Below are 25,620 nucleotides of genomic sequence, written 5' to 3'. Positions count from 1 at the left end.
CTATGAAAATAACAATGACAGAGAAATGCATATGTAATTCCACTGTCTTGAATATATTATGTTAGCATTTACAAAGTATACAGTAATAACTAAAACTAAAAGACATAACAATGGCTGAGCTGTCTGTGTTAATATTTTCTGTGTCCAGCTGCTGCGTGTCTTTCTGCTGTGCCTGCTGGCCCTTAACCAGTGTCTGGCCCTGCCACTGGGCGGTCAGTGTGTGGATGAATCCTTCTGCACATACAGCCTGCAGGACTACTACAGCCAGCTGGTCAACCTGCCCAGCCGCATCAACGAGCGCAGCATCGCAACCTGGAGCTACGTGTGAGTATACATACCATGTATCACTTATTCCTAACCAGACACAAGTTCTGAAAGGGTTAGTCTATGAATAAATTAGTTGCTTAACAGAATTTTTATAAAGATGTCAAACACCGACTGGTTTAAGCATCTCACATGTGTTGGAAAAACTACTTCTTTACTGTTTAGGCTATATCATTTTAAATGTAGGATTTTGGATTTCATACCAATGGTCAGACAAAACTAGAAATATAAATGTGTCACATGGCATCACAATAATATTCACAGGCAGATGTGATGAAGAGTGAGATCTGATGTGATATCACACAATTGACAGACTGTTGGCAGAATTTATCTGTTACACCTGATGACTCAATGAAACCTTTAGATGAAGAAACCCTATGAAAACCAGTTGACAAAGAATAAAGGATTATACATTTCTTTAACCAAAGACAATGCTACAGTGATACAGCAACTGCTTGCTTACCGTATTGACCCACTAAATGAACAAATGACTGAATAAAATCCTGTTTCTGATCTCTCCCTGCTCTTCACCTTTCACCAGGGAGAACATTGACTTGAACCGAGTGCCTCAGGTTATCCACGAGGCCAGCTGCCACACCAGCCACTCCTGCAGGGGGCTCGACAATGCCTTTGGTCTGGAGACCATCCCCGTGTCCCTGAGGATGCCTGTCCTCAAGAAAAACCCCAACTGCTTCCCCACAACCAGCTACTCTCTGGAGTTTGAGCTCATCACTATAGCTTGTATATGTGCCATCTCCAGACACAGCTGAACAGGACTCACTGCTCTAATGTCAGTTTAGCTCAGTTGGTGCACGAGCTAATGATGGTGGTGTCTGAGGAATGTGCTTATTTATTTATCCAGTTATTCTCAGAGTTTACACACATTGATCAATATCACTGTAAATGTGCCAGTGTTAGCCAAAAGGCTCATTTTCAACTGTTGTCCCTCAGCCTGATGTGAAATTAGCCATTAAAACAACAAATAAAATACATAACATGGTTCATTTCACTCAGTTATTGTTTTCCAGTAGACAATAAATATGTCACCATTGAATATATGCCTGTTAAAAGCATGTCTGCCACGTGCAGAACAGCACAGGAGAAACACTGATTTGTAAAGTTAAACAGCTTTATTCAGCGTTTCTACCGGTTTTAAACACCTCATCCGTTTGTTTCGGAGAGGAAGAGACCTCTGTGGATAATTAGGCTCCTGCTAAAAAAACAAAGCCCTGAACAGTGAACACTAAAGAAATAGCAACCGGGAGAAGTTTCAGACGCCGTTAAATCCCCAAATATCTTACATATTGCTCCCATAAAGTGTCCGAGTTCAGAGTTAAGCCTATGATCACATACAGGGAAGCAAGAAATGCGATAGGATTAATAAAATCAAATCATTATTATCTGACTCAAACTGTACTCCGCTCACAATTTCTCAGAATTCAAAGTTGTTTTAAGAAGTTAACTACCGTCGTAATGAAGTCACTGTATTCAACAACAAAGCGAAATGATAACGTTGACGTTACTGTTGCTATAAGCCTGGTGTTATCCCGTCTTGGTAAAGTCTCACTTTGTGGCATATTAAATTGGAATAAATTATCACCCACCTTTAGAGAGGATTTTGGCAATCGACTGAGCCAAGGATGGTTTCTCTGCCACCATCAAAACAGTTCTCATTTTGAATGAAGGGCTAATAGCACCACTATCAAACTCCAGTCACTGCGCTCACCAGCAGTAAATGCGCTAAAAGCGTAACGTTACTGCTGTTGTCTCAAACCTGAGTAATGGCTGCTACCAACAACCACTCCACGATAAAGAAAAATGTTAGTTTAGCATAAATTTGCTTGCTAAAAGCATTGGCTAAAGGCTATGCTAACTACGACAGCAGCCATGACAGGTTACACATGATTCTCTTCCGGTGTCGTAAAGTGCAGCGTGTGACGTATATACGGTGACCGCCAAGGTGTTCAAGTCAAAGTTGGATAGATAAAAATATTACCTTTGTTAATGATGTATTTTATTGTAGTGGCCATTTATTAAGCTAAGAAACCTTTTTTAGATACGACATAATTTCCTGTCACTTACAGAACTTTTAGATCTGTAGTCAAAGCCATTCCCAAAGGTTTATGCCAATTAATAAAACACTCTTAAAACTGCACTAGTGTCTTTGTTGGATAGTAAGATGGCTTCAGTCTAAGCTGCCAGACTGATATGTAGATAAAAGGAAATAATAAACAATGTTCATGGAAAAAAAAATCTCTAAATAATTGTTTTACTTTTCAATATCGGTCGAAACTTATTGTCCAACAATGAGGGTATACCAAAATGGTTTATCCATGCCACTCTTTGTATGTTGCTCAACATCAAAAAGGCCAGCTCTATAATACACAATTTAATATGGGAAAACAAAAATCACTATCTCAGTGGCACACTCACATGCCAACATTTCACAATAAACTCCTCCGTTTGGGTGGAAAACTGATTACTTTTCCTACATGGTCTAATGCTGTCAGCTGCACTCTCTCTCACGTTATGGATGATGGAGGCTTAAGATTTTTTGGGGATCTTAAAAGCACATATAATTTATTCAGATTATCTTTTTTTTATTTTTATTTACAATTGAGATGTGCTTTTCGAACCTATGGAATTCCATGCAATACTTCTCTTTCTGTAGAGCTGCTTCTTAAGCTTCGAGGTACTAAACCTAAATGTGGGGGTTTGATATCCAGTTTCTATAAGAAATTACAGGAAGCTACAAGCCCTATAATGGGTGTGAACAATGTCTGGAATGTTGACCTAAAGGGCTGGGATTAAGTTATTATTTGGAACAGAGTATGAGGAAACATCAAAATCTCATCAAGAAATTTTAACCATCAAATGATTAATTACAATAGACTGTATTTTACTCCCAGGAACCGCTATCAACTTCAGCTCCACATCCATGCGCCCCTTATGCAATAACAGAGATACAGGAACCTATTTGCATACAATGTGGCAATGCCCAGAGATGGAGTTTCTCTGGTCTTAAGTGACTTCTCTGATTGGATGTATAATTGAAGTTCACATTCCCTGTACTCCTCTACTCTTGGAATTTTAAAAATGTGATTTTTGAAACTACATACTTTCTTTTCAAGTTGTCAGAATTTATGACTGGAAGATGATATTTTCCCATAACTTTAACCTATGTGGCTCATCCTTGTGGAACAACAGAACAATTACAAACCTTATTCAAACCAAAAATAAAATACATTTTGTTGGTGAATAAACATGGCTACTTCTACAATTTAATACATTTGATGAAAACTTTGATTTAGTACAGTGTTCTACAGGGAATTAAGCCAAATATGTGAAGAAATATAGAAATACCACTCTCCCTGGTGCACTTGATATGTAACATGCTCTCTCACTTAAATGTACAGACAACCATTCCAGATTTATGAACTGGCTAAATGCTTATCAGTGATAGGAAGTGTAACAACAACTAGTGGGACATTTTTCAAATATAATTTTTTTTTCATGATTACACGAGACACAAATGTCAGAATCAGAAAAATTTTAAATGGCCAATTTCTTGAAAGGCCAAAGAATTACAGTCAATCCAGAACAACTGTCTTTCCTCCCTTCATCCTTTCATAACTGCCCTCAGTTCATCCTTGCTAATCCACCACACTTTCTGATTTACAATGCCCACGTTGTCAAACCCTCTCTCTCTCATATTATTCATTTATCAGCACTTCAAAGCACTCCTTTCATCCATCCCAACACATTTTCCTTGCTTGTGAGCACATGCAGAATCATCTCTACCCTAGATCACCCTAACCTGCTCCAAATCCCTCTGAGCTCTGTCTAGCCCAACAGTAAAACCCCTTTCTCCTTCATTAGTGTCCAACCTCTCATAAAACTGACCATACCATTTTTGCTTAGCCTTCACCACCTTTTGCTTCGCCTCTTCTTCAGTCAACTTTCTTCATCTCTTGAACGATCCTACGTCTTCTTTGCCAGCCTCTTCCTTTGTATACCTGTATATCTTCATTCCACCACCATTCTTCCTTTTCCTGTCAAATGACACACGACCTTCCTAGCTGTCTCCCTCACCACTTCTGCAGTTGTTGCCCAGCCATCCGCTTACTCTTCTCTACCACCCAGAACCTATATTAAGTCTTCCATGAACCCTGCACAGCAGTCTCTTAAACTTTCACCATTTGATCACACCTTCAATGTCCAGCTTCATCCTCATCACTTTGTCTGACACTCCAACACACCCTTGAAATAGGCCTACTCTTCCTTCAGGATAATCCCTACCCCATTTTTCCTCCCCTCCACACTATGGTAGAACACTTTGAACCCACCTCCTACTGGCCTTATCCAATCCAATCCAATCCATTTTATTTATAAAGCACAATTTAAATAAACACAAAGGTTTCCAAAGTGCTGTACAGTAAAATAAACACAATAAAACATAATAAAAAGACAAAATACTACATAAAATCAACAACCTACGTGGTGTTAAAAGCCAAAGAAAAGAGGTGCGTTTTAAGAAGAGTTTTAAAATTAGACAGTGAGAAGGCCTGTCTAATGTGCAGCAGCAGTTCATTCCACAATTTTGGAGGTGCAACTGAGAACGCTCGGTCCCCTCTGAGCTTCAGCCTAGTTTTGGGAACCCTCAGGAGCAGCTGGTCAGCTGACCTGAGAGATCGGCTGGGTGTGTAGGGGTGCAGAAGCTCAGAGAGGTACGCTGGGGCAAGACCATTTAGAGATTTAAAAGCAAATAAAAGAATTTTAAAATGAATTCTAAAATGGACGGGTAGCCAGTGGAGTGAAACTAAAATCGGTGAAATATGCTCAAACTTTCTTGTGCCAGTTAAAAGACGTGCAGCTGCATTCTGTACCAGTTGAAGATGTGCGATGGAGGACCCACTGACCCCATATAAAGTGCATTGCAGTAATCTAGCTGAGTGGTCACAAAGGCATGAATTACTGTTTCGAAGTGCTGTCTCTGGAGAAGAGGTTTTACTTTTGCCAGCTGCCTTAACTGGAAGAAGCTTGTTTTCACCACAGCTTTAATTTGGCTGTCAAACTTGAGATCCGCGTCCACGTTTACCCCCAGATCATTATCAATTGGTTTGGCGTACTGTGCCAAGGAACCCAGATCGACTGGGGGGGTCACAGAGGTGCCACCAAAGACCATCACTTCAGTCTTCTTTTCATTAAAATTTAAAAAGTTTAGAGCCATCCAGGCCTTGACCTCATCTAAACAATTTAACAGTGGCTTAAGGGAGAATGAATCAGCCTTTTTAAGGAGGACATAGATCTGGCTGTCATCAGCATAACAGTGGAATAGAATGCCGTGCTTCCTGAGAATGGAACCAAGTGGGAGAAGATACAAAGAAAATAAAAGAGGGCCCAGCACTGAACCCTGTGGGACCTGATATTTTGTAAACAGTTACCTTCTTTCTTGCCATCGTATCAGACAGTTCTCTTCTATTGGCAGTCATAGTGCCAATATTTAAAGTTCTGACTCTCACCTCAGCCCTCCTCTTCTCCAGCTGCCTCTGGACATGCCTTCCACCTCTTTTCCTTCGCCCAACAGTAGCATAGTTTCCACCTGCACCCTACTGACCAACAAGTTGTTGGTAACCTGGGCCGCAACCAATCCGGTATTAAAATAAGACAACATAAGATAAGATTAGCCTTTATTGTCTTCCTTAGGAGAAATTTGTCTTGGACATTCTAGAGAACACAGGCGACACTGCACACACATGTACAATCAAACTACAGTTAACAGTCAGTATCACCGCCAAATCTATACCCCAAGAGAATTGCACAATGCCCTAGATCCGAGTGTTGCACATATGCCCCACCTCAAGTAATTGTACAAAGGTCCTACACAAAATTATTGCACCAGAGCCCTATACATAGTTATTGCACAGATGCCCTACACCAAAATATTGTATATAATCCTCCCCTCACACCCATACACACTCTTAATCTTCTGAAGTAGTTAGACTGATAGTGGGACTGATGAAAATGTATACCTGTTCAGCTTACAGTTTGGTAAGCAGTTCCTTCTGCCTGAAGGCATCAGCTCATACTCCTTATAAAGGATGTAGCTTGGGTCAGTAGTATTTTTTAGGTCTTGCTTCCTTGTCCTTGCTCTCTTTCTCCTCAAATATCTCCTGGAGAGAAGATAGGGGCAGAATGCCAATTACTTTTTCCTGCCCCTCTGATCAGGTTTTGGAGTTGTGATCTGAATTTGACAGTCAGGTTACAAAACCATGTCGTAATGCCATAATGAATAATCTGATTTATGGTGGTGGTATAGATGTCACAAACCAAAGACTGCCCATCACAAGACTTTCCCTCAGGTGGTCGGTGTATTAGAACCATGTGAAACCAAGTGATCTGTGAGTCACTTTATATATTTTATATATATTTTAATATTTATTTTATAAGATATGGTGTCACCACATGTTCTTTCCCCTAAACCTAAGTAACTGTGTTTTGACTAAGAGAATGTTTTTGCTTTATAGGCCATTATTTATTCATTTAACTGGCTCTGCTGTGTGATTTTCTGATAGGGTCTAAAAATATAAATGAAGTGTGAAACAATGGTACATTTGGCTGTAAACATGTTTGACTGCAGGAATGTGAGGATCCCTTGCCTTAAGTATATTTATTTTTATTGCATTCTATTATTTTGTTGTTTTGTTTTTCTTTATTTATATGTCTATATATGTAACTTAATTTATTGTCAATATAGCCTTGCTATATTGAATCTTTTTCAATGTTGTTTTGAGGAATACTAACCAATATTCGTACTAGAAATTGTTAAAATTAAAAAAGAAAAAAAGAAGCTGATTGAGGACTAACTGGAGGCTGATCCTAATTTTGGCCACAAGATGGCAATAGATGACATGGAATAATACAGTGACAGTTCATCCACCTCACAGCAGAGAACAAACGTTTTCAGGAGACCACAGGACTTGATTTTTAGCCTCTGCATTGCTGTCATTATTTACAAAGGTATTGGTGGTGTATATAATCTTTGAACATGCAGGAGCTGGGCTCTGTTTGGCTGACAGTTAAAGAGATGAAAAATGACCAGAATGCTTGCCTGATCTTGAACAGTGATACTATGCTGTCACTTCTATGAGTCATCATTTACAGTCACAGAGGGTGAGAGCTGGAAAAGATGGAGAAAGTTGTGTGTGAGACTGATGGGTGTGGGCAGGCTTGTCCTGCATTAGTCTAAACTCTGTTAGCATCAAGGACCATTTTCCACACAGTGGAAAAATACTACACATTGGACGTGTCAGTACTCCAGTACTGTATATACGTACAATTTTGAGGTACTTTAATTCAATATTTCAATCTTCTGATACTTAATAAAAACTAACAATTTTCCAGATTAAAATTAATAAAACAAAGTATAATCAACAACATTTTATTACAGATTAAGATCAGATAAGACTTTATCAAATTCCAAGATAAAATTCACAAGCTATCCAGGAGGATATGAAGTAACTTAAATTTACCCTAACATTACCAGCTGCAACTTTAAAGGGATGTAAACATGACTGCATCTTCTTCTTCTTCTTCTTCTTCTTCTTCTTCTTCTTCTTCTTTCGGCTGTTACCTTTAGGGCTCGCCACAGCGAATCATCTTCCTCCATCTAACCCTACCCTCTGCATCCTCTTCTCTCACTCCAACTGACTTTATGTTGTCTTTCACTACATCCATAAATCTCCTCTTTGGTCTTCCTCTAGGCCTTGGCAGTTCCAAGCTCAGCATCCTTCTACAGATATATTCACTATCCCTCCTCTGAACCTGTCCAAACCATCTCAGTCTGGCCTCTCTGACTTTATCTCCAAAACATCTAACATGAGCTGTCCCTCTGATGTACTCATTCCTGATCCTATCCATCCTTGTCACTCCCAAGTAGAACCCCAACATCTTCATCTCTGCTACCTCCAGCTCTGCCTCCTGTCTTTTCCTCAGAGCCACTGTCTCTAAACCAAACAACATCGCTAGTCTCACCACCGTCTTGTACACCTTTCCTTTTAATCTTGCTGGTACTCTTCTATCACACACACACACACACACACACACACATATATATCTATATCTATCTATCTATCTATCTATCTATCTATCTATCTATCTATCTATCTATATATATATATATATATATATAATAAGCCATATGATGTAAGAAACAGCAGGCCCCCAGGTATTTTCACATTTTCTAAACTGGCCCCCATTTAAAAAAGTTTGGGCACCCCCTGTTCTAACACTGGACATGCTAACATTTGCAGCTAACAATAATCCAAGAGCAAAGGTGTTCTTTTCACCTTTGCTCTTGTGTTTCTGGTTTTAGGGACTGTTTTCAAAACCACCCATATAGTGCATCTTTATTGTCAGTCATTTTATTTGAATGGCTGAAATTTCTGTCCTTTGTTTATGTAAATATATGCTTTATATAAAAATAAATGTCCATGGCATGTACATTACCAGCTGCTAACAATACATTGCATTTTATACAGCTGTATATATATATGAGAGGTGGACCACACTCAATGACCCCATATATGGGCTTAATTCTGCTAGATATTACCAAATGTCTGAGCATGCAAGCAAACATAAATGCAGAAAATGTTAAGTTTAAGACATGTAAACCAGGTGTAATGCTAATTTATGCATGTTTTAATGTGTGTGTGTGTGTGTGTGTGTGTGTGTGTGTGTGTGTGTGTGTGTGTGTGTGTGTCTTGCCGGTGAATCCCAGTGGAATCCAACCAATCACAATTGACCACTATATGTTAATATTCAGCTGCTAGCAGAGGAACCTCCTCCACGTTTTGCAGAACTCAAGCTTTTAAATGGTGGAAACAGTCCGTGAGTGACGGAGGGGAGAAAAGGATAGGGAACAGGCTGGGGGTGATGGGAGAAACAATGGCCAGGGACAGATTCAAATGAGGTGACATCACACTAAAGCCCTTTTTAAATAGGAATTGTGCAAATTTGCAGGAAAGCCCAATCAGTCTTCGTTCAGCATTGGTAGCATAACATGTATACAAAATCAGAGAGTGCAGTGAAATGCTGCCTGCCTACTTTTGTTTATGCAGAATGCAGCTTTTTCGGGGCAATGGGGGACGTGAGCAAGTAACAACACGTGTGGCTCAGCGTGTGACGTAAACAGTTACGCAGCCTACTCTGAGGGAAGCCACGACTGGTCAGTCCTTCAGCGATTCTCTCATAAGTTGGCCCGTTCTTCACCGTTCCCGTCATTTGACGGTTAATGACCTCTTCGTTTGCAAGGGCAAGGAGGGCACGCAATTCCTTGTCTCCCCAGTTGCTCATCTTTACAGTGTCTGTCTGGTTTGCGTTTCCCTCTTGCTACTAGCTGCTCATTCCTGCTATCAGCTGTTTCCTGTTTATCCACCGCCAGTGGGTCACACGTGCGACGTCATCAACAGTCCCTCCCGTGGTGGTAGGGCGCCTCGTTCTTTTTAAACCAAAAAGGTTCCGCCAATATGTCTACCCTACGAGGCGGAAAATTCAGCACCTCGGATCAACTCACCAATCCGGCTCTGTGTGTCTAAACGCTCGCAGCTTGCGTGCAAAACGGCCCCAAAAATCTGGCAGTGTAAAAGGGGCTTAAGAGACATCCAATACTTCAAACTGCCATGTGTGTCCCATAGGATATTGCCTGCAAAACCTTGAAAGAAGAGTTGGGTTCACCTGTGATTTGTCTAGATGCTGGTGTAATCAGTGTCAATAAGTGTTGTCCAAAAACTATTAAAAACTCATCAATTGCACTGGCTGGCAGATTCCTTCATTACTTTGGACACACACACACACACACACACACACACACACACACAAAACAAGCCAACAGAACTTGCTAGCTAATGTCTGTGGAGAAATGTTTTGCTTCCAGCCAAGCACTACCCACCAAAAAATGTAATGCTGTTTACTAAGAGCAAAAGGGTCTATGTATATGTTGTAGCTGCTTTTGTGGGAGTGTGGGCTCTGCACTCAGGACAGTTGTTAGGCCTGTATAAGCTGGTAGGCTTTTGTGGCCGTTCAGTTAGCTTATAGCCAAAATTAATACTTTAGTACCCACTACTTCAATCTTGTTGCGTATAATAGATGGATTATTGAACAATTTGAATGGGCACAGGCTCATTGGCCCAAAGCAGGGCCCCCCACTAGCCCTCACCTGCAAAACGTCACTCAAAATGCCCACAGAGAGACACAAAACTACCAAAGAAGACACAAAATGACTTTGAGGAGACACAAAATGACAAAACAAGACACAATATGACTTCAAAGACACATAAAACAACAAACAGAATGGCCACCACAAAGTCAGTTTGTCTTGCTCCTTTTTAGGAGAGGAAAAGTGGCCTTTTCGAAGATTTGTACCCAGGGGTCCATTGTCTCATAATCCAGCCATGGTTGCATCAGGTAAAAGAAAAGAAAGGTTCACTCCTTTTTGTTAGAATGTAGAGTTAAGGTAGGTTATGAATTCATGTGAATAAATGAAAAGAAACTTAAAGTGACTTCCAAGTTCACAGTCACCCTGACACAAGATTTTGAAATGTATGTTGACTGTAGTGGAACTCTTTTTTTTTTTTTCAAATTATAGTGAATTAAAATGTAATTTTGACCTTAACCCTCTGTGAAACCCTGACTAAAACAAGAGCCAAAGCTTTACATTAACCTTAGATCTAATCTGCCTGTTTTAAGTGAAATTCATGTTTTTTGTAGGGTGTCTGTACAAAACAGTCTGTCAAATAAAAGTCTTAGAATTGGGGATCTCTGATAGACAGATAGCTTCCCAACCACTGTATTCTGTTGTAGCAACAAGCTCACTCACCATCCACACACCAGTTCTGTTTCTCTGGCTGATTGATGAAATAACAGATTTTTACTCAGATTCAAACTGTAAACACATGATAAATGTCTGAGTGATGTAACCCAGGACATTTCTTACTATGTTCCAGTGGATTTCCTTTATGTCTCTAAAAATGTATAATAATCTTGAAAAGGCTTTAGATTATCTTTGACCTGTACAAATATTCAGTAGATTGCAAAAATAAGCAAAACTTCTTTTTTCCTGCATGTGTTCCCATACCTACAGCTCAGAAACCTTAGCACATGGCCAAGCAGTCTTTGTCAGTCATTAGTATTGACAGTACAGTGTGCAGCTTGTATTGTTGGAACACGACAAACCTTAGTTATTGTGTCTCATTTCTGCACCCCCATGACCCTGTTTCTGATCAGCTTCATCAGCTTCACTGGATCTTTCATCACACTGAGGTTCACAAAAGCTGTTTCTTCACTGCTAACTGAAGGAGCTGCTTACAGCGAGTAAACCCTGCAGACTGAGTGTATATTAGGCTGCACCACTCCTCTCTCCCTATACCATGCAAACGGCGGTGGCAGGTGGTGTTGCTATGGCGACACGCTCCCATTTTCCTCCCCGATGCCGGATCCATCCGGAATGGTACTCAGATAACAAGCTCAGATCCGGAGCTGCAGGAGGAGTATTATGGTATGGATCCTATGCAGGCGGGGAGGGGGTGGGGTAGTTCAGTGACGATGCAATGCAGACAGGCAAGCATCCATTTCTATGCAACATACGTATACACACAAGATCACACACACTAGACTCATTACAGCAGCATGCAGGGCAAAACGTGCCTTAGAGCAATCAATCAGAAGCCATTAATGTGTGTGTAAGGCAGAGGTTTGAACTGAGGGGGAACTCATTGCCGTTTTCCTCTATCTTTAATTTTTTTTATATATTGCCCATAATTTCTTTCACAATGAACAACATTGCTTACCTGTGAACATTAAAAAAATGCCAGGTGTGTCAAGAAACCCAAGCAGTAAGATGATCAGACAATTTGGAAACAACTCCACGGGTAAGTTAAATTCATCTGGAAGTGAAACGACAGTGAATAGTGAAATTGTTACCCAGAAAGTGTTTTTTTTTAATACAGACTTTCTCTTTCAAGTGCCATGCATGGCCTACATGCACACAACTTTTATGTGTGATGATGGATTAATATATTTCAGGTGTGCTCACTTTCATTTTGACCTCTAAATGAAGTGGTTTGGATAACCTGGCTCATAGTCACTGATTATGTGGGTGCTCGTGAGGTCAGGCGCTTATGTATAATTGTTAGAACCCGTGGACAGGAAATCATACTCTGGCTGACCATGTCAGGAGAATGGAAATGTCTTTAAATAGACCTGTTTCCATATTTAAAGCTGACAATGGATCAAATGACTGTGTGTGTGTGTGTGTGGGAGGGGAGGGGGGGGAAGATTACCTGGGGCCTTGATGGGAGGGGGGGCCCTCGAAAAGCCTGGAATGAAAATTTTGGTTTTGTTTTCAACTTTTTTTTATTTCTAAGTAATTTGTGTCATAACTAAATTAAAACTGGCTGAATTAATTGCTTGAAATACTTTTGTATAAAACATTGTGGAAGCCCTCTGCAGCCCATCTCACCCCTTGGAGGCACAAAATGGTTTAATCTGCCATTTAATTTAGGAGTCATCCCTGAAGACAGCCAAAGGGGTATAAGGGTTCCATAAAAGATGAGAAATAAAAAAGGAAAAGGAAAGAAAGCAAACTAACTTTGTAAAAAAAAAAATAAAAAAAAATCAAAGTGTGTATGAGACATGATCGAGAGTTGAACATCAGGGGGGCCCACAGAGACTGCTTATACAAAGGGCCCAGAATTTGGTGCTGCTCTTCTGGAAAGGAGTCGATTGTCCCGATCAGTTCAGTTTTGGTTTTATGGCCCGAAGCTTTAATTATTGGTTCACTCTCAGATTCATTAACCTCCTAGACTTCCATTCCTTGGGTGGCAATACACAACGACAAAGTGCTTTTTAAAATCGTTATATATACTGAGAAGGTACAAAACAGAAACATCATATATTATGCCCCATTTTCATCCCCTCTGTGCCCCAATACACACACATACTGTACATGTATAGCGTTAATCTTTCCAAGCCTACCCTTTCAGTGGCGGCTCATGCACACCCCCACCCCTGATCTCCCAAATCAAATCTCATTTAAGTCTGTACCCTCTCTTTAACTAAATTCTAAGCTGCACCCATGCCTGCAGAGTCTTAAGACTGGCCCTGCGCATTTAGCCATGAACCACTGCATCAAGACAACTTTCAGAAGAGAGTTTGCCCACAGTTGCCAAATCAAGGAATATGGCAGTTGCCACCTCAAAGCCAACATTTTCTTGGCTGCAGTGAAACCAGCCCAGTGTGTGTCTCTTCTGTGGAGACAAATCTAAAGAGAAATCATCATTAAGTAGGAGAGAAGTCAGTAAAAGCGGGATCCTAACTTCAAGCCTATCACTTAAAGTGAGAGACATTTGCTTCCAGAATCTATCCACATCAAGGCATTCACATTCATAAATGATCCCAGGGCACCAAGTGGTCATAGGTCACAACTGGGAGATGTAATAATCTTCATAGAATGACACCCCAAGGTACATCCTATAAGCAAATTTGTAATACATTATTTGATTATCTGAATTTTTAAATGTACGGCACAATTTTTTTTATTACCTGACTAATCTCTTCATCATTTACAGCAGCCATGTCTTTGCATCATGTAGCTACTCTTGGTATGGTTTCACAGATTCAGAAATAAATTTAAGTTTAGAAAGCATTTCTTGTCTTGGTCCTACAGAGGCAAATATTTAATGAAGAGGGTGTGTAGGGAGCGCTGACATCGTATTCCCACATGGCTGATCTCACTGCAGAGTGAAGAAAAAGATTACAGAGGATCATATTCAGTGTGTAAATCATTAAAGGCTTGTAAGCCACTGTTACCATGCAGGTGAAAACATTAACTGTCCTATTCTTCCAGTGTGGGATTGAGAAAGATAAATTGCCAGGAAGAAGTAAAAAACTGTAAACAAACCTGCACTGGTCAATACATTTAAATTTAAAACTCATAAACCATCTCTTACAGTCCACACACCAAGCACTGAGCTAACCAGCCAAGATACCTGAATGAGTGCAGGTTCTATATAGTCTGAGGTGATCCACAAAATAATTTCCCCATGGTTTAGTACTGAGTGTTGAAAAGTTGTCTTTATATTCAACCAGGTGTGTGTCATTGCAGTGTGCACAGATGAAGGTGTTTGGCTGGCTGCTGCCAGCACCCAGACCTCCACCGCCAGATGAGCAGGGATCTCAAACAATGTTCAGCTGCACACAGTGTGATGACACACAGCTGGTTGAATATTCCCTGCTTCCCTTCACTGGTCCCTGTACAGTGTTATAATCATTAAAAAGCAGAAGCAGCATGTGTATACAGTCAGTAGGCTATATCTTCAGTAGCTAGCTAGCTAACCCTACACTTCCCAGGGTTTGATTTTGGTTTTGGAAAAGGGAAGAAATGTAGGCCTATATCTTTTTCCAGCCTGTATCATGATTAATACATGATGTGCCTCAGGCACAAGATTTAGCTTGAAATCCCCAAAGCAGCCTGAAAATGAAGGAAATCTGAAACAATTGCATTAGAGTCAATGGAGCACAGCTGTGTTGTTGTCAGACCCTGGTCTGATGCTAAGTTATGATTGGCCAGTCTGCATACAGGGGTGGGACTTAGCAAAGGGTCAATTGCCTCTGGTGGCTGTTCCATTGGTGTGTGAGTGCGTGAAGGTTACTGAGTAGCAGGTGACACCCCAATTTGTGACTGTGTGTGTGAATGGGTGAATATGATATTTTGTGTAAAAGTGCTTTAAGTTGTTTGAAGAATAGAAAAAGCACTATACAAGTGCAGTCCATTTCAGTAGAAGCCAGTATTAAATCCACTGTGGAATGGCATCTAACAACAGGTAAAAAAGAGCATGCAATGTCTTTACTTTTTCAAAGACATGCATGTACATGGTGTCTCTGCTTGACCTGTCCTCCACATCAGCCATTTTCTCCTCCAACTGGACCTGACATACAGCAAGCCTCTTCTGAGATGCAGAAAACTGGCTGTCCACCTCCACCAAATGATTCTCACTCTTCTTATAATCCATGCAACTTTAAAATACCGGCTTGTATGGCACCCATAGATAGTGTAAAAATAATGGACGTAGCCACTGTGATGTCACCCATTGTTTTGTGTATTCCTGTTTTGAAGCCTTGAGTTTGGTACCTTAGCTGTTGCATTCTTGGAGTTTTGGAGCCAGACCAAATGTGGACAACAGGGTTTAACTGTGGAGAAGCGAGGGGTTATTCTGACTCAAACACTGCGGTGACTTCTCGCAGACAATCTGTCACTCAAAGTGTCCCTGCCCTTAATTATGCATAACTTTAAGCCTTAATGAAATTTAAATGGGTACACTGAATAAAAACTTGTGCCTCGTACAGTTCTCATGAATGTTGAAACTACCTAGAAAATGCAAATTCTGAAGAAATTGCATTAAAATGTTAAACAATACCATTAGTGTGTGAATAATGAATAATGTGGATTATTTGAAGGTTTTTGAAAAGCTGACACTACACTGCAATGCTGGCTGAAATGTGTAAGAAGGGCCTGAAGAGTCCCCCACTTCCAGTAGTAACAGTAGTTATACAACAACAAGCAGGAACTTATGGAGGTCAAATGAGCTAATCACAATCACCTGTGTGTCTGTTTGAAAGTTGAGTCATGATTAGCCTTAACTGATAAACATGGAGATGTACTGCCTGAAAAAGGAGATTCATAGACATGCACACACCCATATGTCTGTGGGGGACACTTGGGGGAGCAGAGGGAGGAGGGGCAGACAGCAACTAAGAGCAGGAAGCTGTTTTAATGGAGATGAGACTTCTCAAACTCCTTCTTTTAATTCTCAAACTGTGAGCCTAATCGTCAAAATGATATCTTGACTAGAGAGATGAGATTCTCCCAAACACATAGATGTTTTTTCTGTATTTGTGGAGTCAAAAATGTGCTCACGGTCACAGGTTAGAAAACTGGCACTATAAGCTGTTTTCCAGAAATTTCTCATCTCAGTTCACATAGGAGTGAATGGGAAAAAAATGGCTCTGCCTTCACTTGGAGGCTCAGTGAGCCAAATGTGTAAGTGTGTTTGATTCCATAGTAACATTTCTGCAACCAGCACAAAATTTCCTACATTTTGACATATAAATTGTGTATGTAGAATGGAAACTGTGGGCATGACAGTGAGTTTAAGAGAAATTTTTAATAAGATTTTTACAGCTACTCCACACTCTAGCCGTGATCTCTAGTTCTGTCCCACAGTCACCCATTATAAAACCTGAGGAGGGCATTTTTACCATGTTTGTAACATGTTTAAATCTTTTTAAAAAAGTTTGAACAAGATTTGAATGATGAATCATACCCACGATATATGAAAGATGGGGAATACTTTAAAGTTAGAATAGAGTTGTCACGTGAATGTATGAATGAGGAGATAGTGAGTGGGTTAAAAAATCCTTGAAAAACCTTGAATTTGTGTCAAATTTGAACATTCCCTCCATTCTTTTGAATGGGAAAAACTTCTGAAAAAATGTTGAATATTTCGGAAAGTATGAAAGATATGAATGACAAAAGTCATAGCAACCATGTCCCAATAGAGCTGAGTATTTTGATAAGAATAAGAATAACTATTTTGGCATAGAAGAATGCACACCTAATCTGTATGTAGAATAACCCCCAATAAAGAATCCCAGAGCTGTATAGTAACAACAGGTGATTTCTACAAGCATTCACAGCCTATATTTATTTCTGCTATAAAGTTGGACATGAACATAACAGGGGGGTCTATGGGGATTGACTGGCTTCAGGAGCCAGCCTCAGGTGGTCATTCACGTAACTGCAGTTTTTGGCACTTCTGTGTTGGCTTCATTTTCAGCCCTAGAGGGTACTGCTTAATGGCAACCATCTTCTCATTGAATACAGCAACTAAGCATCCACCAGAGCCTGCATCTTGCTTGTCAGCTGAACAACCACATCTTCCAAAAGTGCAGGAATAGCCTCCTTGATAGGCTCTACAGTGAATGCATGTTAGGCTCAGATGCAACAAACAGACTTCAAAGAACTAGCCACAAACCGCCTGTGTATCTGCCAAAGGTACACATGAACACATCGCAAAGACTACATATATATATATATATATATATATATGTATATATATATACATATATATATATACAGTACAGGCCAAAAGTTTGGACACACCTTCTCATTCAATGCGTTTTCTTTATTTTCATGACTATTTACATTGTAGATTCTCACTGAAGGCATCAGAACTATGAATGAACACATGTGGAGTTATGTACTTAACAAAAAAAGGTGAAATAACTGAAAACATGTTTTATATTCTAGTTTCTTCAAAATAGCCACCCTTTGCTCTGATTACTGCTTTGCACGCTCTTGGCATTCTCTCCATGAGCTTCAAGAGGTAGTCACCTGAAATGGTTTTCCAACAGTCTTGAAGGAGTTCCCAGAGGTGTTTAGCACTTGTTGGCCCCTTTGCCTTCACTCTGCGGTCCAGCTCACCCCAAACCATCTCGATTGGGTTCAGGTCCGGTGACTGTGGAGGCCAGGTCATCTGCCGCAGCACTCCATCACTCTCCTTCTTGGTCAAATAGCCCTTACACAGCCTGGAGGTGTGTTTGGGGTCATTGTCCTGTTGAAAAAGGTGACTTGAGGCTTGAGGCAGGTGACTAGGATGAACTTATCCTCAGAAGCAGAGGTGACTCTTGGTCTTCCTTTCCTGGGTCGGTCCTCATGTGTGCCAGTTTCTTTGTAGCACTTGATGGTTTTTGCGACTCCACTTGGGGACACATTTAAAGTTTTTGCAATTTTCCGGACTGACTGACCTTCATTTCTTAAAGTAATGATGGCCACTCGTTTTTCTTTAGTTAGCTGATTGGTTCTTGCCATAATATGAATTTTAACAGTTGTCCAGTAGGGCTGTCGGCTGTGTATTAACCTGACTTCTGCACAACACAACTGATGGTCCCAACCCCATTGATAAAGCAAGAAATTCCACTAATTAACCCTGACAAGGCACACCTGTGAAGTGGAAACCATTTCAGGTGACTACCTCTTGAAGCTCATGGAGAGAATGCCAAGAGTGTGCAAAGCAGTAATCAGAGCAAAGGGTGGCTATTTTGAAGAAACTAGAATATAAAACATGTTTTCAGTTATTTCACCTTTTTGTGTTAAGTACATAACTCCACATGTGTTCATTCATAGTTTTGATGCCTTCAGTGAGAATCTACAATGTAAATAGTCATGAAAATAAAGAAAACGCATTGAATGAGAAGGTGTGTCCAAACTTTTGGCCTGTACTGTATATATATATATATATATATATATATATATATATGTATGTATTTACACAAAATACCTAATTGAGTTGGAATCATCAAAAATCCCATCTGCGCCCCTGGATCTGTCGGCTACAAAAATGGCAGAGAAGACATGCAAGTTTACAAAATGTCTCGCACTGATGTGGTGCATGATGATGAACAGCTGTGATTACGTGACATGTAGGCCTACCTGCAAACCATCATCAACAGATTATTGACAATTAATTTATAGCTCTCATATTAAAACAGACTTTACTAATTGCTCCACAATTCAGGATAAAATCAAAAGATCAAGAGCATGGAAATAATAGCTCAAATGTAAGCTAATCTAAAAGAATAATATAAAAATTCATCACGCAAAGGCCAAATAATTAATTAGGCTAAGACTAATTCAGCTTATAAATGTGCCTACAAGTAATATTTTACACTGTGTAGACTGCAAAATAATAACATAATCACTAAAACTGGCAAACCTACAAACAACGCCTAACTCTAAATCTTACCTTATCCCATTATTCCCACTTCATCCATTTGAATTATGTTGCATGGACACAGTTGTTCAAGGAGTTATCATGAACTATTGGTAGACTGTTTGGTTGTGCTTTCTATTCTTTTTTTAAAGATATTTTTTGGGGCATTTTAGCCTTTAATTGATAGGACTGAGGAGGGGAGAGGGAGTGACATGCAGCAAAAGGCCAAAAGCTGGAGTCGATGGAGTTCTTGCAGTCAATGTAAAGTTAGTAGTAGTACATGTAAGTTAAATGGTGTTGCTGATGTAACCAGTTAGAAGTGGTGATGAGGTCTTAAACTGTAGAATATGCTTCTTCCAGATTTGCCAAATAGTACATTTTAACAGACTTAACATTTTGCCCACGTCTATAATCTGATGTTTTCATCCTTAATATAACTGATGCAGCTGTTTACTTAAATTGGCTATGTTTTCCCTTTACATTCATGTTAAGAGAAGTGAGGACTTTGAACTTGATAAATAAAAATAAAAAATAAAAATTGGTGCATAAAAATAGTGTCTGACACTTAAAATCCCCTGGGGGAGGACCTGGAGACCCCCCTCTTGACTTCTTTCCCCTAGTCATGGGGCCACTACAAAGTACTTTTACACATTGATTGTCCAGCCCTAGTTGTAAGTTTATCTGTTGTGCTGCTTCTCCTCTCCTCTCCTCTCCTGCAATGTGGGATACAAAAAATTAATTTCAGGTTGAGTTTTGGTTTCAAAAGATGTGTGAAGTGGAAAAGCAATTTGGCCTCTGTCTGTTTGCTCTGGGCAGTTGGTGAAAATGAATCTGGCAGAGAGTTGGGGGGAGATTTACACAGGACTATCTTACTATTATTGTTGTTAATGGTGGGTTATTGCCTAAGTTAGACTGGCTGTATTGAGATGTTTAAATAGTGGTTTAATTTCACAACAGTGACAAACAATGTGGAGGCTTGGGGCAAACACTATTGTCACCAGGCTGTCCATGACGGCAGATTAGGGAGACGTGATGCTGCTCTAAAGGGTGCTTGATTTGCAAGCGGCTGCCTCGAGGAAGTTTGAAGAGGAAGGGGCAGGGGCTCGACTCAAATGCAGTTGTCAGGCATACAGCACACTTTTAACTAAGAATTGATGCCATGGACCAAATTTAAAAACTGAAATAAAAAACTATTAAAAGAAATTGAAAAAACAAGTCCTGTTATGTAAAAGGGCACTTATATAGACAAGCAAAAGGGCAGGTGCTTCAGCACCACTGAGGGTCTATGTGTGCACATGCCTGATACCAGCGGATGGTGGTAGTCTGTCTTCGTCATTAAAAAAGGGAAAAAGGAAGATCGTCTTGACACTAGTTAGCCAGTTAGCACGTTAACAACACAATCCAGTGTTAAAAGAATAGAGCATATTTACTGGGCACCAGTGAGCAAAAGTGTCACTTTCCTCATTCAACATGCTGAATCTGCCGGAGAAAAAAAAGCCGACAAGGGCCAACAGCGTAGGACACATTGGGGCGACCAGTGTAAGAGATGCTCACTGACAGCCTAACACTGACCGAGGCCAACCATCAGCTTAGTGAATCAGGGCCTTTACATTAGCACATAATAACTCTGAAAAGAGGCCATTGCAAAGAGAGTTTACCACAACCTGCTGATTAACAAACAGTTTTTGGCCTTTTAATGTGGGAGTGTACTTGTGCATGCTTTTACAATAGATGAATGATTTTTGCAATGATTAATTGTTGTGTTATTTATTTTACATGGTTTGGAATCATTTGGTTATCCATTTGGTGAGAGGTGGCTGATGTAATAAATTGATGATTTGCCCTCTTTTCCTCATTATGCTCAGACTGAAGTTGGAAGGAGAGGGCTGGCTGTCAGGCAACTCTCTCTGTGTGTATGGACAAGAGTGAGTGGGAGTGAGAGTGGTTACCAGAAGTTAACAGTGAGTTCAGCTTGTGCAGCAGCAGGATCATGACTTTTTTTCACGTCAAGAATAACAAGATAACCAAGTACGTAGTTTGTTGCCTAAACCTAAACAGTGACCCCTTCTTTGTCACATGAGTTGACTCACAAGATCTACAACTCATCTCTTCTGCCTCAAGATGTGCCAACCCCTTCTGCGTCAAAATACAATGCAAATGGTGGCCCCTAGCATCATTGTAGTGATGCAGGGGGATTCTGCCAAAACTTCAATAATACAAAGAGTAGGGATGTGATCATGTTGCCACTTCCAATCCCACCTTTGGCTAGTAGGCAAACTGAAGAGGGTTCAGTGATTGTTTAACCAATGGTTGTAGGTGTAACAGGTCCAGCCTCTCTGGCGACTTCATGGGAAGTCAGCGCCACTGGTGTGTTGGTATTGGAGGTGCTCAAGTGAGCCTTCTCAATACAGGTATGGTGCTGTCGGTGAAGAGGATAGTAGAACAGGAGGGTTGAAGAGGAAAAGATGGTCAAAGGTGTGGGGGAGGGGTGAACAGAACAATGCAAATGGTTCTGTTTGCATTGTTCTGTTGAAGAAATCTGTTGAAGAACAGATTCAACATTCACATTACACAACACAATACACTAAATAACACATCATAATGCAAATCAATAACATTTTGTCGTATATCATGATTTGGAAGTGAATTCCACTCTTGCATTGCTCGGTATATTACTGTATATATAGATATAGATATAGATAGATATAGATATAGATATAGATATATACATTTTTTTAACAGTGTATTGTAAATAAATAAATAAATGAAGTCTTTGTTGTTATGACTTTCCTAATGAAAACTATCAGTGAGTACAGCAATCTATTTTCACTTCAAACCAAGAGAGACACCCATATGGAAAAGATATAGATAAATCTTATAAAGTTTGTATCTCTTTTGTCTGAAACTTGTATGTAATGCATAGTGAAACCAGATATAAGATCCTTATTAAATTTGTACAAAATGAAACTTGTATGATTTGGGTACTTATAAGAACATTATATGACAGTAATTCCATATCAAACTTATATGAGTTGGACAATAATCAGTGAAACTAAACTCTTGTAAGTATTATAGAAAATACTTACAAGATTTACTTGTGGTGCCACAGACAACATAATCTGATAATAAAATTGAAGGGAAAAGCATATGAGTTGACTGAAAGCAGGTTTTCAACATGTAATGACAAAGGACTGTTAAAATGTTGCTAAGTTTAGCATTTTTGCAAAACCAGGCATCATATTCTTCTCTCTAAACTAATTAATTTTTCTAAAATTATTACATGGGTAATATTGTTTAACATTTTAGGAGCAATTATATCCAATAAGTTAGGAAAAATGATTAAATCAACACAGCAAATATTCCCTGTCGAATGTATTCAGTGTAACGCAGAGATTGAAAAAGACTATTCATCCCATTCTTGTAGAAATCTTATTTCAAATTTCATGGGCTGACATTTAAGAATTCTTATAGAAAAAACATAAAGAAAACATAGTTTATCATGACATTATATCCCTTAACATACAAAAAAAACTATATGTAATGGCACATATTCATATATGTTTTCATAGCCTACTGGTTTTTATTAAATGACATATAAACAGCTCAGTGGCTTAGTGGTAGAGAGTCCGCCCTGAGACTGGGAGGTCGTGGGTTCGATCCCCAGCTGGGTCATGCCAAAGACTATAAAAATGGGACTCATTGCCTCCCTGCTTGGCACTCAGCATCAGGGGTTGGAATTGGGGGTTAGATCACCACATGATTCAAATGTGGAGAATAAATTTCACCTTTCCCTTTAATGATCTTATATAAAGCATATAAATAAAGCATAATTCCCCTGCAAAATATATTGACTTTACATACAGAAAACATATATATAATGGTATTTGTTCATATATGTAAAGCATATGTCTTTAAAACAGACATATAGGAAAAACTGCAAAAATTATATGTAACATGTATGGAAAACATACTTTGACATGTACTTTCCTTATATACCGCATACATAGATTTCACATGATTCTTATGTAATTCTTTTTATTTTCTTGTATGAAAAAAGTGCAAAAGTGGCCACTTTTAAGAGTAAATCATATAAGCCTTATATGATGCACAATACATAAAACATACACTGAAGGTGATGGAACTTCTTATAAGTTTTTTCTATTTCTTTTCCATATGGGCATTGATTAACTTTAGTGGCATTTGTTCTTAACCAACATGACAGAGCTAGACGTGCCATTTTATTCTGGACCAGTTGCAATTTCCTCATATTGCCTGATGAGGTATTGGACCAAACTGCTGTACAGTAATCCAGGTGAGACCAAACCAAAGCTTGAATTACTTGTTTGATAGTTTGTTGTGTCAGATATTTTGCACATCTCTTTATTACAGATTATTTCCCATTGTAGTTACCGCACTCTGTATGTGTTTGTCCCATGATAGTATTTTCTCTATGATAACCAAAAGTTACCTGCTTTATGAACATGCTATTTACACTGAGCTCAAGCTTTGGTTTTGAATCTAGAGAACAGTTTGTTCCAATTACACTACTGGTTCTTTTAGACACATTCAAAATAAGTTTATTACTGTTGATCCAATCTACTTCTAACTTCAACTCTCAACCTAGAGTTCTATTTAAATCATTAATTGTTGTCTCTACTAAATATATTGTAGAGTCATCTGCATACATTGAGATACGTGCGTTCTTTAATACATTTCTACCCCACTTGCTATTGAGTGCCCTCGTTGCAAGATAACCCTTGATGAGGGAAGTGAGAAATATTAGGGTAGAGAGCTTTCCCTAAGAAATGAGACACCATTTCATGCAAATCGGCGTGGCCGACATGCAGGCATAAGTCACACACAGTAGCAACGCAAGATACCGGTAGTCATTCAGGTTTGAAAATGCCTGCTCCAGTGCTTGTGTTGTGGCGTGTGCTATGTTTATTCTTCTCCATCTGATGAGTCAACGGAGAAGAAATGCTGAAAACAGGAGGCACCTACAACGTCTTCTAGTTCTGATCGATTTTGTTCAAGTAAGTCGATTTGTTTAAATATTTTGACTCTGTGTTCAACCGAGTTGCTGATGAGTTTACGCTAGTCCAACCAGCTGTTGTTTGTAAAGCCTATATTTCCATCATGCAGTAACAAAATGTTTTCTAAAACTTGCCGATGTTGCTGACTCTGCTGAATATTCTGGGAAATTTCATCTTCCACTTCGTTGAAAGTGTGGGTCGGGGTTCCCTTGGAATCTAAGGTGGGTTTTAAGTGTTGGAAATCACTTCCACTACCTCAATTCTGTTTTGGGACATCATTAGCCTAAACATGAACGTGCACAATCAAGTGCAAGTGGGTATTTCTAGGGGAAGTGTGGGTATTGGGACAGGCGTACAGGAGCAGCCCAAGACAACTTCCTTGACGCACTCCATGTTTCACATTTTTAACATCTGAATAACTTCCATTAAAGTACACCATCTGCCTTTTATCACTCAAGTAACCATAACACATGATTGTTTCAGTTTTAAAGTGACTCCTCAATGTTGTTCAATACGGAGAGATCAATTGCAAGTGTATAACAATGCTTATTAAGTTTAACAACAGATTTAACAAAGTTTTTTGTTTGTATGTTGTCATATGTCAGCCCTGAGGATTGTGGTGAAAATCAGACTTGTTATATTCTATATATTCTGCCTTTTCATATACTTTTCAGTGATGAACTTTGTATACATAATTTTAGGCACTAAAATGACATCCACTGCATCTCAGAGGTAAATATTGCACCTTTTACTCCACATTTGTCTGACACATCTGTCTTAGCTTTAGTTACTTATCAGATTACAGTTTTTCATCCCCTTTCTGTCCAGTGAAAACCACAAATCTCCAAAAAGATTTTGAATATGAACGTTTGTGATAAACTGGAGGATAGGATGAAGTGTTCCTTTGTGTGTTGAGAAAATTCCCCTCCTTCTTTAGCTAAAAAAACTCATTAAAACCCTCTTGGGTCATTGGGAAAACACATCGCCACAAAGCTGAAAACAATGTAAAGTTGACTTTTTAGAGATATGTGGTTCTCACAGTACAGCCACACAAACATATGATGACTGTATAGAATACAATGCATTTTTCTAAATTTAACTTCCCAACAATACAGTTAAAATGAGCACAAGCTGAAAGATCTATAGCACTAGAATGTCACTTTAATGTAGCAGTAATATTAATACAAAAACATCAGATAGAAAAGGGAACATTTTATTTCACTTTCAGCACCTGAAACTGAAAGTGCCTGTACCAGGCAGTACCTGAAGTACTGAAAGTGAAATAAAATGTTCCCTGTCAGTGTGCTGATAATACTGAAATACTTTTACTTGAGTAAGGTTTTGAATGCAGGACATATACTTCATGTAGTGGAGTGCTTTTCCAGTGTGGTATTAGATTTTTTACTTGAGTACTTTTTCCACCACTGATGATATTT

The 25,620-nt window shown here is 39.4% G+C and overlaps 1 protein-coding gene across 1 annotated transcript in view; it reads right to left on the bottom strand.

Annotated features, from left to right (window-relative positions):
• Positions 1 to 2,234, bottom strand: part of top3b (DNA topoisomerase III beta) — a 30,476-nt gene extending 28,242 nt beyond the window's left edge. Inside the window, exon 1 of the mRNA XM_049579880.1 lies at positions 1,929 to 2,234. Within this exon, the coding sequence (XP_049435837.1) occupies positions 1,929 to 1,998 (70 nt within the window). The 5' untranslated portion in view covers positions 1,999 to 2,234. The remainder of the gene's footprint in view (positions 1 to 1,928) is intronic.
• Positions 2,235 to 25,620: the final 23,386 nt, after the last annotated feature.

This window comes from Epinephelus fuscoguttatus, linkage group LG6, assembly GCF_011397635.1.
Source record: "Epinephelus fuscoguttatus linkage group LG6, E.fuscoguttatus.final_Chr_v1".
In the NCBI taxonomy this organism is placed as follows: Eukaryota; Metazoa; Chordata; class Actinopteri; order Perciformes; family Serranidae; genus Epinephelus; species Epinephelus fuscoguttatus.
The sequence above is the reverse complement of the archived record's forward strand: the minus strand, read 5'-3'. Positions and strand labels throughout refer to the sequence as shown.